Below are 14,668 nucleotides of genomic sequence, written 5' to 3' on the forward strand. Positions count from 1 at the left end.
TACTAAGCAGTCAGGATTGAGAATCACTGCAGTAGAGCCAAGAGAGGCTGTGAAGAGCTTGAACTCAACACTCCCAGTGGCGAAGACAATGGAAATGTTTAAAGCACCCACTTCCCAACAGTGTTTGTTTTGGACTTTACTAATTTCCAATAACCGTGAGTGAGAGGAGAAATAACCTGGACATTGGAAGTTCAAGTTTTGGTTGTGACAATTATTAGATATATGACTACTGAACTTTCTGAACCCCCATTTCCCTCTCTGTAAAATGGGGGAAATTGAACCTACCTCAAAGGCTGCTGTGAGCTTAATGACATAGTGTCTGTAAAGGCCCCCACAACCCTCTGAGGTAATTGCTATCACTATCCCAATTTAGACACCAAGAAACAAAGGCACAGAAAGGTTCAACTACACGCCTGAGATGACAGTGTTGGAGTTAGGAATTGAACCCAGGCATTGGTGGCTCCAGAGCCCAGGCTCTTCTTTCTACATGGTACTGCCCCAAGCTGCCTGCTCCATGACCCACCTTTCCTCAGCTCTGTACCACAGCACCCAGTCTTTGCTTAGATGTTATCACTGCTTTCTTTCCCAGCGTGTGATTCTGGCACTCCTCCGGGACATAATGCTAGTAACTGCCCTCTGCCCCACACACTGTCTCTGTGGGTACACCAACCCTCACGATGCCATCACTGTGGCTACCCGGAGGTTTACAAGGGAAGACAGGGCTGTAGATGCTGCTGTTAACAGAGGCATAGAACTCAGTTAGCGGGGGAGACCACTTCTTATCTCCTACTGGGCTGGGGAGCTGGAAGGAAGCTAGTCCCCCTTTGTAACTCTGAAGCCCAGTGCAGGAGTTATGTGAGGCCTCCTAGCCGCTTTACATAGGAATCATCCCCCTTGCCAAGTTGTACTTTACATTGTAATCCACTGGCTTTACGATGGATTTAGCTGGCTCGCCTGTCAGACCCCAGATAGGGGGACTGATTTGGCTGCTCCCCTCAGGAAAGCCCTCTTTCTCTTCTGCTCGTGCATCTTTCCTGTGTACTTGGACTTAGTATTCTTTTTTTTTTTTTTATAATGTTATGTTATTTATTTTTCTCCCCTAAAGCCCTAGTAGATAGTTGTGTCATAGCTGCACATCCTTCTAGTTGCTGTATATGGGACGCAGCCTCAGCATGGCCGGAGAAGCGGTGCGTCGGTGCACGCCCGGGATCCGAACCCAAGCCGCCAGCAGCAGAGCACACGCACTTAACCGCTAAGCCACGGGCCCGGCCCAGACTTAGTACCTTCTTCCCAGACTGAAAGAGCTTGTTCCTCACTTACAGCTAAGAGAGTATCTGTGCTCCCTGACCAGAACCTTCAAAAATAGACCTCTCTGTGAGAATGGAAGTGTGGCACCCACATCTCATTAACTCAGCTATCCCACCACCTTGTCTAGCCAAGACCACAGCCAAGGCAAGGGGCCCACACTGTTGAGTATTCAGCATGGAGAAGGGTGCCTCCATACTGAGAAACTGCCCAGCCATTGGTGCCCTTGTCCCCACCCAGGGGGAACTGAGCTATCAATGGGACGAAAGCCTTGAGGCCATTAGGTAACTCTGTGCCCAAGCTGTGACTGACTGGTCCTGCTCCCCACCTGACCCATGCTGGCCTCCTGTGGCAGATACTCCCCAGAGAGACCCCTGCTGGGAGGAGCAAGTCACCCATGAGCCAACCCTTCTTGGGCTGCATATGAAGCAGCACGACATAGGCTCAGCATCTCCTTAATAAACACCACGCATCCCCACCAAACAGAAGAGCCCTCCTTTTTAATTTACCTGAGAATTCTATCACCAGCATTGCACATACCCTCCACCCCTGAAGTTCTTTCAATCTGTCTCCCCCTCTGTAACTATGAAATCAGTCCAGTGGTAGTGTACATTCTCCCAAAAAGGGCACTTATTCCGTCTGCTGACCTCAATTTCTGCACTTCAAAATAGATAGCACTCATGCATCCTGACCTATATTTGCTTCTGTGTTTATTTTTTATCAGGCTCACTAGAATGCCACCTTCACGAGGGTGGGGATGTTGTTTCGTTCACAGCTAAAACGTTAGCACACAGCAGGCACTGAATAAACATTAGCTGAATGAATGAACTGGAGGACCCCCACCACCCGGGCCCCCTGAAGCATGGTCGCATCCACTCACAGGGCCCAGCTGACTCCAGCTGCTCCTCTCTGTGCATGACCGCCCATTTTCCACCACTCTGCTACTCCAGTCCACTTGGGCCCGGATAACATGAGATGAAGATAATCCATGGAGGATGTGACAGTTTACTGGTGAGGTTGTGATAGTGCTAGCTCCTTGACTGCTGGGAGGAGTTCAGGGTAGACAGACTGAAAGAATCATCATGTGTGGTCTCTTCACCTCACAATTCATTCGAAGCACCAGGACCACACACCAGGGGAAAGTCTGGCCCTTCCCAACCTCAGGAAAGGGATTATGGATGGGATGGGGTGTCTGGCCCAGTATGGCCTCTTTATGAGCCCAGCAGCCTGGACAAATCTCCCTGAAGCCACTCTAGATATCTTCTTGTGTTCCCATAATCCCTCTAAATTTTGCAATTTTAATCTAAATATTAGAAATACAGATGTTTTTGAAATTCTTTTACTGATTTTCAATGGAGAAAATCCTCAGTTACCTTCTCTACAAAGTAAAGTTACTTTTCATTCTATAAGAAAAGCAGCTTACATTCATGAATTTACATCTTCAAACATTGTGATGAAGGACATCAAAGTCCTGTGCATTTTGGCACCTACAGGCAGGTAGAAATGAAGGAACCAGGACTTCTCTCCCAAGCCTGTTAAAATGAGGCTGGAAGCCTGGTGCTCACTTATTCCTGTTACAGAAAGAAGGGTTTATACCTGTGTCAGGTGAGGCAAAACCAACATTTTCTAACCCATTCCTATCTTTCAGAGCCCCAGACAAAAGAGTGCAATTATATCAATCAAAATAAATATTTCTGCATCTTTCTAAAAGCTTGCTACAACTTTATTAACATACACTGCATTTTGTCAATGATCTAAAGGCTTGATGACAACCAAATTATTTGCAGAGCTCTTATTCATGCTTGTCACTTTCTGTCTTTGGGGCCTTGGGTAATTTGCTTAATCTCTCTGTGTCATTTTCCTCATCTTTAAAATGGAAGGATAATAGATATTTATTTACTCAGTATCTATCTAGTAATAGTATCAACAGGAGACGATTTATGAAAATAAATTTACTTTTCTCACAAAAAGCAACATAAGCAATTATAACCAGTGTTATAAGGGAAGAACAAGTGGATACCCTTCCCCTTCCTCCTTTTTATCCTTTTACATAAGGGGTAAAATCCTGAACTTTACTGTCTACCAAATCCTGAACTTCAAGAGCAGTTCTGCCGAGGAAGTCATAGGACTGCCATGCAAGCAAGAAATGACCTGATGAAAAATAATGAGTTGTAAGCAAACCTTCAACCTTGAAGGTGAAAACCCTGGGAGTTGCAGGAATGAGGGGGAGTTTCTTAGTTCCTCATTTCACACAGCCAAGGACTTTGCAGGGTCCATGGAAGACATTGGTAGCTTAGTATAACCACCCACTGTTTTGGAACACTCCTGGGCTAGGTCACTGCTGACTCACATTGATGTGTGTCCCAGATTGAGCACCAGGACCTGGGGTGACTGTGTATGAATGTTGGACAGGAATTTCCTGTTCTGTATTTTATGCTCTCTCTCCGTAAAGAAACCACTGGTAGAGCTCCAGTGGGGTGCACTGTACTTACATTCTCTGGCAAACCACACACCACGAAGCTCTTGTTGATTAGAGGGACACAGTTAGGACTCTTACATAACATATAATGAGAGAAGAGGGAAGGCTGCCTAGGACCTGGGAATCAAGAGCAGCTTGTCCTTTTAATCATGATATTATTACGTTTAGAGAAAGTATGCATCAGATGAAGAAGAGGCCTATATACAGTCATGCGCCACATAATGACGTTTCAATGACAGACTGTGTACACAACTGTGGTCACGTAAGATTAGTACCATATAGCCTAGGTGTGTAGAAGGCTATACCATCTAGGTTTGTGTAAGTACACTCTATGATGTTTGCCCAACAGTGAAATTGCCTAACGATGCATTTCTCAGAACGTATCCCCATCATTCAGCGATGCATGACTGTACACAAAAGGTGATCAGATAAGTAAAGTGCTGGTGGTTATATCCAGCAACATCTAAGGACAAGAGGTACATTGTGGGAGTGTTCTGGTTGCTATAAGAGTTCCCTGCTGAAGGGCTGGGACCTTTTATTGGGCCTTGAAATTATAGAGACCTCGTCACTCACAGAGGTAGATAAGGTAGATGAGTTTGCTCAGCCTTTATTCCAACTTTCTCAATGAAAGACTAAAAGGTCAAAAACTACATTTTTCAGACTCTCTTGCAGCTAGGCTTCCAGATATGATTTAAAAAAATGCCCACCAAATGCATTTGTGTGTCACTTAAATCAGAAACCAAGTTGAATGGAGGCAGAGGTGGCTATAGGAGCTGCATTATTTGCTGGTGTGGACCCAGGAGGCACAGCAGAGATCTGGAATGAACAATTGCAACAGCCATTTCCTAATCTCCAAGTGCAGCTAGTCAGGCTTCCTGATTCACCCTCTCCTACTCTTATGAGCCAGGTGTCTGGTGTTTTTCTGGAAACCACTAGGCCCAGCCTAGAACTCAAAGGCCAAAATTAAAAATTGTAATCATGCAGCCAAGAGCCTGGAGCCAAGGAGAATCAGATAGAAGTAGCTAAGAAGTAACAAGGACTGAGGAGAGGAGGATATGTTCAGAACCTTTACTTCAACCAGGGGTTGCTATTTAGGACTCTGTGAGTCGGTATGAATGGGTGGGCTGGCTTGGCCTAAAAGGGTGGATGGACGTTTTTCAAGTAAGTACATGATTTGCACTACATTTATTATAAAAGGTTTTCTACCCTTAACTTTTATAATTCCTAGGGAGCAGAAAAATACTCTAAGTGCCACATACATCTGAACACACAAGAGAAGCTACAGGAATATGATGATGGTGATATGAAAAACTTCAATGATCCTCCTGTCTCTTCAATTTTGCAATTTCAGACTTTCTATAAAGAGGTTCACAGCAGTAGTTCTCATTAGGCAGAGGTAACAAGAAAAGCAATATAAGACACTTAAAGACTTCATCATACATATCCTTAAAGATACACATATGGTGCGACAAGCAGTGCTGAAGTGTGTTCTGCATTCTAAAATCTGATGAAATAAAATCAGCAGCTCAAAAGGCTTAAGTCAGTTCTATAAACAGGGTGTAGTTAATGATCACAGAAAGCAAAGAGAGCTAGGAATTTGAGGTTTGTTTTTCCAGTGTCAAAATTAGTATGTATTTTTGCTTCATTTAGAATGTCTTTTTTAATTAGGGCTATCAGCATCCATTAGTATATGCAGTTTAATAGATGCGTTAGAATTTTATAGATTATTAATCAGCGCTGAGGCTAAGGTTAAGAGACAGTAGTTAAAGGTGCTCACCACCCACGTGTTCAGCACCTATGCTCTTGCTGGAAAAAAAAATGTATTTTACAATGGAGGAGTACAGAAGAACTTAATACATGAATTTGATCCTTATTCTTCTATGTGTCAAATATTGGTCAGTGTTTGATCTTCAGCCCAAACATGCTAAATGTCTGAATGACAATGTAATTTTTAGATAAGTATGGCCATCTTACAGTTCACTTTATCCAGGTCTGGCAACTAACACGTCTAATAATTGGACTGTCTGTTCTGTGATGCATTTGGTGACCTTTCATAGGCACCACCTCTGCAAAGAGAAATACTACCAAGGACACCTGTAAACAACTGTTTCTGTGAGTCCCGTGTATTGATGTATTGTCGTCTCAAAATAAGAGACCTGGTTGTTTCTTCCCCCACCTATCTAAAACCTGAACTCTATCTCCCCTTGATTTACGCAATGAAATTGGAAATGTGTTTATCTTTGAAAATGGTAATTTTTTTCTTCTGTGGTAGAATATTTACATCAATTAAACATTTAAAAGTCTGCATTTAAAGAAAATAATTGTCTCATTACATTAATGATGCTGTTCAAAGTAAATAGTATAAATACAGTATTAAACCTTCTATATGCAAATTATATTCTTCAGGATTATATCTGTTCTACTTATTAAATAGAATTATTATAAGAGTAGCACATACTTATTAAATATGCACTGATATCGAGGTGTATAGAAAAGAAAACTTACCTGTAATCCCTGTGTTGCTGCTTCCTCTGAACCCTAACCTCATACAAGTCAGGTGAATCACAGTTGTGGGGATTGCTACAATAAGGGCTCCCAGTGACTCACGCCTCCCTGCATCCAAGCCCTGGGGTAGTCCTCCCACCTCTTCACACCGTTGTGGGCTTAGCCATAACTTGCTTTGGCTGATGAGATATCTGCAAACTTGATGCAACCATCAACACTGATGTCCTCTCTTGCTTCTCTTTGGAATCCTAAAAGCACCATCTGAAGAATCCTGGGCCAGCCCACTGGAGGATGAGACCATGCGGAGCAAGACAAGCTGGCCCAGCTGGGCCCCACAGACCAAACCAGCCTGGCGACTGCCAGAGCATCGACGCCAATGGAGCTGCTAGCTAACTACAGGGACCAGCGGAGCCAGCCCGTGCCCGAAGAACCTCCCAGTTGACGCAGAGAATCATAAGAAGCAATAAACGTGCGTTTTAAGCCACTACATTTTGAGGTGGTTTTTGACATAGTAACTGATACAATGGCCTTAAGAGTTATAAATGGAGTTCCAGGGGAGCTGACACTTGGGCAACCCAAGTTCAAAAGTGACAGCCTATATAAAACTGTAAACTGTCATTAAATTGGGTGCTTGAATGATCTTAGGGTTTTTTTTTTTTATGTTAAGAGGCAAAAGTAAACTGAAAAAAATGAAAATAACTTACCCCATACCCCCATAAATACTGCAAAGACTAGAGTTCCAAAACTGTCAAAGATGCACAATATCTGGAAAATATAATAATGACATACACATGAATCCTGTTCTCCACTTATGCAATGCTTTGTGTATTCTACAGTCTGAATTTCTTTTTAAAGCTGATACCTAGTTTCACAATCACCATATCTACTACATACTTACAGATGGGATTTCTCATGCTTTTGAAAGCAAACAGCCTTTGCTGTATTTAACAGAATGCATTTTCCAATGGAATCTTTCGAGACCGTGATAAAGAAATAGGCATAGCTTCTAAGATTCCATTTTGTTTAAAGCCTCTGTCATGCTTTTGAATAATAGCCTCTTTTTATGAACTGTCATAATGAATTGAGGAAGTAGTATGGCCCTATGAATACAATGAACTCCAAACAACTTTTAGATTTATGATTTGCATCTTATCATCATCCCACCCAGGTCAGAGAGTAAGTTCTTGAATTCTAACTGTTCTTGTTAAGAGAAGTACAAAGCTGGGGTTCATTCTGACATGGCTCTCCCCCAGGAGAGCTTTGTTCCCTCAAACTCAATGATGGCTTTTCTACCTTCACTGACAGAGGCCTCCATCAGAATAAGGATGCACAGGTGCTTCTGCAGACATTACAATGGGTACAACGACCGCGAATGAATAAATGACATACCTGTGCAAAGAAGCCTCTATTCACTAGTTCTGCTAAGTTTCATCTTTTTGCTAGTATATACATAGTCTATCTCCCTCTATGAATTCCTGGAAAATCTTTCAATTAGTTACTACTTTTTCATTAGTGAGCATTTTAACATCTCCTAAAAAAAATCCATAAAGTTAATGGAAAAAGTGGAAGATATATATAATATCAACTTTATGATAGATCATATGAAAAGTAAAGAAGACAGAGTAGAAAAAGAAGCTATCGGTAAAAAAAAAAAAAAAAAAAAAAGCAAAGTTTTCAAATGTTAAAGAAAATTCCAAGCTGCTTCTAAGGAAAACTCTACTTTGTTTTAGGTAACTTTTTGGGTTGCCCTTTATACTGATGTAAAGCAGGTAAACTTTCATCTACATAAAAATATTAGTTACATATTTGCATAAAAGAATATCCTCCTAACCATCTTCTCATATATCTGTTTTCCAAAGCATATAGAAGCCCCTCAATCATCCATATAGACCCTGATTAGAAAGCACAATCCCAAACTGTCATCCAAGTATTCCTCTCAATAATCCAGCTCAAGACAGAATCAATGAGCAACAGCTCTGGGCAACAACGCTCTCCACCTAACTCCTCTAGTCCTGGGATTCCATGGACCATATATTTCAAATCTCTTAGCTTTGACTCTCACAGAACCATCTTCTCAAACTTCTCTTTTAATGTTATGCCTTACCCCTTACTGACCATTATCATCAGAAAAGTCCTACGAAAAATAGTTTTGCATGTTATAATGGGATTATTGAAGATTCTGCCCAATGTTACTCCTCTCTCAGGACTCAGTGCAAGCCTTCCTCTATCTGATACCTCCCTACTTGCCCTGATACCTCTGCCCACCCACTCCAGAAAGAAAAAATCCTATTTGTGAATTCTTCACCCCACTATGCTGAGAAAAAGCCACTAGAAGCACATCTGTCAGTGCTCGAGGCAAAAACAGGAGTAGCAAGAAAAAGCAGGTTTACTAGTAATGCCAAGATCTCCGCAGCTGCCTAGCTCAAGAAGAGGGATGTGCCTTGCACTCCTACGAAGGGAGATGGGGGCTTGGAGGAAGTTACCATTTTTGTTACATGTGGAAGAATCAAGGCTCCAAGAGAAAGAATAAGAGGGCTGGCCTCTCTGTTCTACATGCCCCAAGAGCGACATGTAAGCAGGAAGTAGGGAGAAGGTAAGCAAGGGGCTTTCTTGATCCGAAGCTTAGCTTAGCTTGCTTGCTTGGCAGGACAGCACAGAGAGGGAAAGACAACTGTGTTAAGAGCAGCCCCAAGTCAACATACTGCTTTAGTCACATGGAGCAGAAAAGAAAAGAGAGCTGCATATGCAGACAGGACGATTTTAAGCAGAGGAACCAGTTAGTATCTAGAAAAGTGACCATTTGTTATGCTAGGCTTTCTCCCAGCAAAGGAAAAAAATCAAAATTTTTAACTGTATTTTTAAGAACAAAATATTATAACTTACCATGTTTCCCTTTTATCTTGCCAGCCAAAAAGCTAAGAACCCTATTTAATGCTCAATCACAAAAACAATATTAATCCTGATTATTCCCATAACTGTTTCTTCATTTCCTTGATCCTGATTTTATATTTCTATTTCTAATTTGTTATCTTTTAGCATACACGTCAGTTAGTGAATATTCCATCTCTTTCCAAAAGAAAGAGGTAGAAATGAATACATAAATAAATGTATGAATGAAGAAATGACCGAATTAACCAACAAACAGAAAAGCATGAAAAGGTGCTCTCTTTTTCTCCTTTTTTTAACTTAATTTTTTCATTTCATTCTTTTACTCATATTCTTGTATATGCTTCCTTCCTTTGTAAATCACTCTGACAAGACTCAGGGGATCCTTCAGGAAACTGGAATACAACGAAAGATTCACTTTTTCCAAAACAATGAAAAAAAATGTCCACAGGGACATATTTGAGAGTCACGTGCTGAAGGCTGGGTGGGTGGAGCAGAAGAAATGAAAGAAGAGATGAGGGCAGAGGGTGTAAAAGAGAGAATTTCTTAAGGAAAATAGAATTCCCAATTGTACTTTGTGGGGCACAATTTGCTTCCGGTATTATTGCCGGCATTTGCTTTAAATCCAGTGCCTGAGGATACGCACTGACTAGTGATCTTTATGAGGCAACATCACTGGAAGGCAGCTACCCTCTTATTAGCTTCAAGTCTGTTACTCTGTGTAATCTACGACAGATATTTATAGTCTAGAATTTGTGTTGGTTTTGGGGGGTGGGGCAATGAAATCTATTTTAATTCATAAATTAAGTGTAAAAATCCATGTGTTGACAATACCCTGTAATCATCTTAAGTGGTGGAATAATTTTTCAAACATACAGCTCAACTTGTGAGTCATGTGCCTGATATTACTGTCAGCTGCTGAGAACACAGTAGCGGCAAGAAATGCAGATTTGCTGTCAATTTCTGGCTTTGTCAGCTACTAGGTGGGTGACCTTGAGGAAATCATTTAATCTCTCAGATCCTCAGTGTTTTAATCTGTAAAATGGAGATTATACCTGTTCTGCCTATCTCACAGGGTTGTTTTGTGTGTCAAAAGTGATAAGTACAAGAACTTTGCAAATTATAAAATATAAAGTGATCTCACTATAATAGCAATGTATTCACTTAGAATAAGACTTACGTGGAGTAGATCAGAATATTCTGAGGTCGTATAAAGATTCCTAAACTTTCATGGCAAAACAAGGGGACAGAGAAAAGATCAAGACAAGGGAGAATAATATGTCAAAGTTGTCAGGAAAATTCTGTGAAGCAAGCTGACTATCTTTCTTCCTGTCTAGAGTTTCTGACATGCCTTTCAGTAAGCTCCCTCCAGTCTCAATGCTTGTCCTAAATCTCCTGGATTTTAAGAAGTCATATAGCTCAAGACCATCTGCATATATAAGGGGAACCAGATGTGATTTGTGGGAATGTTTTGAGACAAAGTATCTGTTATCATTGATATACAAAACCTTTCTTATGCATATTTATAGATACAGTCTAAATCTGACCAGCAAAGTCCTTAAAAATCCAAGCATAGTTTCAGCACACTTTAAAAGTGGGAAAACACAAGTACAAATTTCAGGTTTCCACTCACTTGAATTAAGGAAAATACTTGTAATAGTAAACCTATTAAATAGTATTCAGGAGATAAGCCGGGTTTGAGATTTCTGCTTTGATTACTTGAAATACTCAAATAGTTTCAATTCCACAGCTCCTCACTGACCCTTCAGGAAATTTTAGATAAGGCTTTAATCTCAATTTATTATTTGTAAAAGAGAATTAAACACACGCATTCCATATCTACCTTTTAGAATGAAGGTTTAGTGGAAAATTACCTTTCTGAATTCCTCAGAGAAAAAAATATAATTTCTACGTTGTACTAAAATTTTTAGAAGAAAAAAAATCTTTCATTACTTGTCAACATTTGGAACAACAAAAATTACCTTTGAGGATGCACAAGTAGTATTCAGTCTCCAGAACGGACAAAGCCGATCACATTGAGGACACATTATGATCTCAGCGCCAATACCGTAACAAATTTCATTGCTAAAGAAAAGAGAAAAATAAAATTTAATTTAAAAAATTTTAATGAACAGGACTTCCTTTCTAGCAGCATGATAAAATCCAACATCCACTCATGATAAGAAAACAAAACTAAACTCGACTAAATTCTTATAAAACTAGGAATGGAAACGAACTTCACTAACCTGATAAAGCCTTGCTACATAAAACCCATAAAAAACATTATACTTAAAGGTAAAATGCTGAAAGTATTTCCTTTAGATCAGAAACAAAATGATGGATCCCGCTATCACCTATGCTTTTCACTGGAGGTCCTTACAGCATGGGCGAGTCAAGAAAAACAAAGATAGGAGGATTGGCGAGAAAGAAAGAAAATGCTATTACTAACAGATAAGATTGTCTATATAGATGACTTAATAGAACCTACAGATAAATCATGAGAATAAGTGACTTTAGTAAGTTTGCTGGACACAAAATCAGTATACAAAATATACATAGAGTCACAATAAGGAATCGTGCTCCTATAGATCTGCAACAATTAAGAATTAGTTTAAAAAATACCATTTTTCAATAGCTTAAAAAATATAAAGAACCCAAGAATAAATCTGAATCAAGATGTATAAGAGATTTATACGGAGAAAATTATAAAACTGTTCTGAAAGAGAGAAGAAGCCCTATATAAATGGATACATCATCATGTTCATAATTCGGAAGAATCTATTTAAAGATGTCATTTCTCCCCCATTTAAGCTGCGAATTCAATAAGAACAAAGGGCTCAGAACAGACAAGACACTCCTAAAGAACAGGGTGCTATTGGCATAGGTTAAGAAAAACTGACCAAGAGAACAAAATAAAGAGTTTAGAAAGAGACCTATGCATGTACAAAAAGTGACTTATGACAGGGCTGGCCCAGCAAATCAGTAAGGTGAGAAGTGACATTTCAATAAACAGGGCTGCTGCAATAGAATATCCATACGGAAAAATATGAAATCAAACCCCTAAAGCCTATCATATACAAATCAATTCCAGGTGGAAAATGAGAATGCAACAGTACCAACTTATTACAAAAAAATAGGAAAATATCCAGATAACCTTGCAGTAAGGAGAAATTCCATAAATGAAAAACCAAAAGGCATAAATCATAAAGGAAAATATCAATACATTCAAATCTTTTAAAAGTGAGAACTTCATTAAAATATACACCATAAAGGGAGGAAAAAAAGAATTAGCTACAAACTGGTAGAAGTTTTGCAACACATAAAAATGACAAAGGACTATTCACCAGAGTATTTAAGGAACTCCTACAAATTAGCAAGAAAATGACAACAAACTAAGAATAGGCTGCACACTGCTCCCTCTAGAAGAAGCCATTCAGAGGGACTCTTATGTGAATAGGACTGGAGTTGTGTAATTAGCTGGGCTTGCAAATAAGTCAGTTAAAAACAAATGGGCATGGGAAGCACTTTTAGAATATCTGAGCAAAGATCTTGGAAAATCTGCTCTTCTATGAAAGCAGTAAGAACACCGGCAACATTTGTCAAAATTAACCTCCACAGAACTCTGGAAATTAAACAAAGACTTACAGCAATCTGACGAGTGTCTATTTGAGGCAAAATGGCTAATAATAGTGAGCTTTGTGGCATTTCAACTTGACCTAGCCCCATCCTCACATCTTCAGCCTCATGGTAGCCTTAACAACCAACAGCCTCACAACCGTGGTAGCCTAGCAGTCACTTCTGATTGATCTGATGTTTTTCCCTCTTATTATATGATCTATTTGAATCTGCTGCTATCTCAGTCGATTTGGTGTTTCCCTTTCCAATCAATCTGATGTTTTTCCCTCTCATTATTTGACCTATTCGGATCTGTTTGCAGACTTCTTGCCTTTACTCTCCTCTATATAATAAAATATACCTTCAGTCCATTTGTTTGGAGTGGCAAGTTTCTTTTACGTCTCCAGTCGAATCCCCCGAACCTCTCAAAACACACTGCAACCACCTGAGGCAGTGATACCAGTAGGGGCTAACAAGACACTGACCAAAAAACTCAAAAGGAAAAATTGGGGAATGAGATGTCCATAGGGGGCTTTAAAAAGCTCCAATATATTCCTAGGATTGTAGAAGGCCAAGTGCATGCATGGGACAGTACACACGGCCAGGAAAGACCTGAGAAAACTTTAATTCCTCACCTCTGGCTGACCTCGAGGTTCTGCATAAGCAAAAAGTAAAGAATAGGGAAGAGCTGCAAATGGCCTGCTGGAGTGTTGAAGGCATTTCCCAACACACAAACACAGAGCCACTTGGCAAAAGCACAAAGAATGACTGGCTCCAGGCATATAAAGAAATCACTGTCCAATCAGCTGACAATTAAGCTTATTGAACACAGACTTCAATGGCCACACGCAATAAAGAAAACAGACTTTAGAGAATTAGCTCAGGAAAGTAACTTAAATGAACAGCAGCAGCAGCAGCAATGACAACAACAAATAGAAACAACAACAAACCCTGAAGAGGAGGAAAATCTGATTTCCAGGTCTGACACATTATAATATTTTAAATGCCCAGTTTTCAACAGAAAATTACAAGGTACTCAAAGAAACAGAAAAGTGTGGCCATGACACAAGGAACAGAGGCATTCAGTAGAAACCGTCCCTGAGGACACTCAGATGTTGGACTTCCTAGACAACAAAGACTTAAATAAGCAATTATACATATGTTTAAAGAACTAAAAGGAACCATGTCTAAAGAATTAAAGTATGTGAACAACACCTTACCATATACAGAATATCAATAAGGAGATAGAAAAAAATTAGAAAGAACCAAGTGGAAATTCTAGAGATGAAAAGTATAATAACTAAAATGAAAAATTCACCAGAGGGGCTCCTCTGCAGATATGAACTGGCAGAAGAAAAAATCAGCTAACTTAAAACTAGGTCAATTGAGATTATCCAGTTTGAAAAACAGAAAGAAAAAGTAATGAAAAGTGAACACAGCCTCAAAGACTGGTGAGACATCATTAACAATACCAATATACATATAATAGGAGTCCAGAAGGACAGGAGAGAAAGAAAGGGGCAGAAAGAATATTTGAAGAAACAATGGCTGAAAACTTCCCAAATTTGATGAAAACATTAATTTGTATATCCAAGAAAACTCCAAGCAGGATAAACTCAAAGATATCTAAACACAGGCACATCATACTCAAAGCATCAAAAGACAAGGACATAGAGAGAATCTTGACAGCAGAAAAGGAAAAGTGACTCAAAACATACAAAGGCTCTTCAGTAAGATTAACAGCCGACTTCTCATCAAAAACTATGGAGGCCAGAAGGCAGTGGGACAATACAGTCCAAGTGCTGAAAGGAAAAGACTGTCAACCAAGTATTCTATATCCAGCAAAACTACTCATAAAAAATGAAGGAGAAATTAAGA

General features: G+C 39.9%; 1 protein-coding gene across 2 annotated transcripts in view; it reads right to left on the reverse strand.

The window, feature by feature from the left end:
- Positions 1–14,668, reverse strand: part of ANO6 (anoctamin 6) — a 188,333-nt gene that overhangs the window by 41,566 nt on the left and 132,099 nt on the right. For both annotated transcript variants that reach the window (XM_004428921.3, XM_087442527.1), the window contains 2 exons: positions 11,158–11,260; positions 6,994–7,054 (listed from right to left, as the gene is read on the reverse strand). In XM_004428921.3, the coding sequence (XP_004428978.1) occupies positions 6,994–7,054; positions 11,158–11,260 (164 nt within the window). The remainder of the gene's footprint in view (positions 1–6,993; positions 7,055–11,157; positions 11,261–14,668) is intronic.

Source organism: Ceratotherium simum, chromosome 17, assembly GCF_057802395.1.
Source record: "Ceratotherium simum simum isolate JZ-2026a chromosome 17, ASM5780239v1, whole genome shotgun sequence".
Lineage (NCBI taxonomy): Eukaryota > Metazoa > Chordata > Mammalia > Perissodactyla > Rhinocerotidae > Ceratotherium > Ceratotherium simum.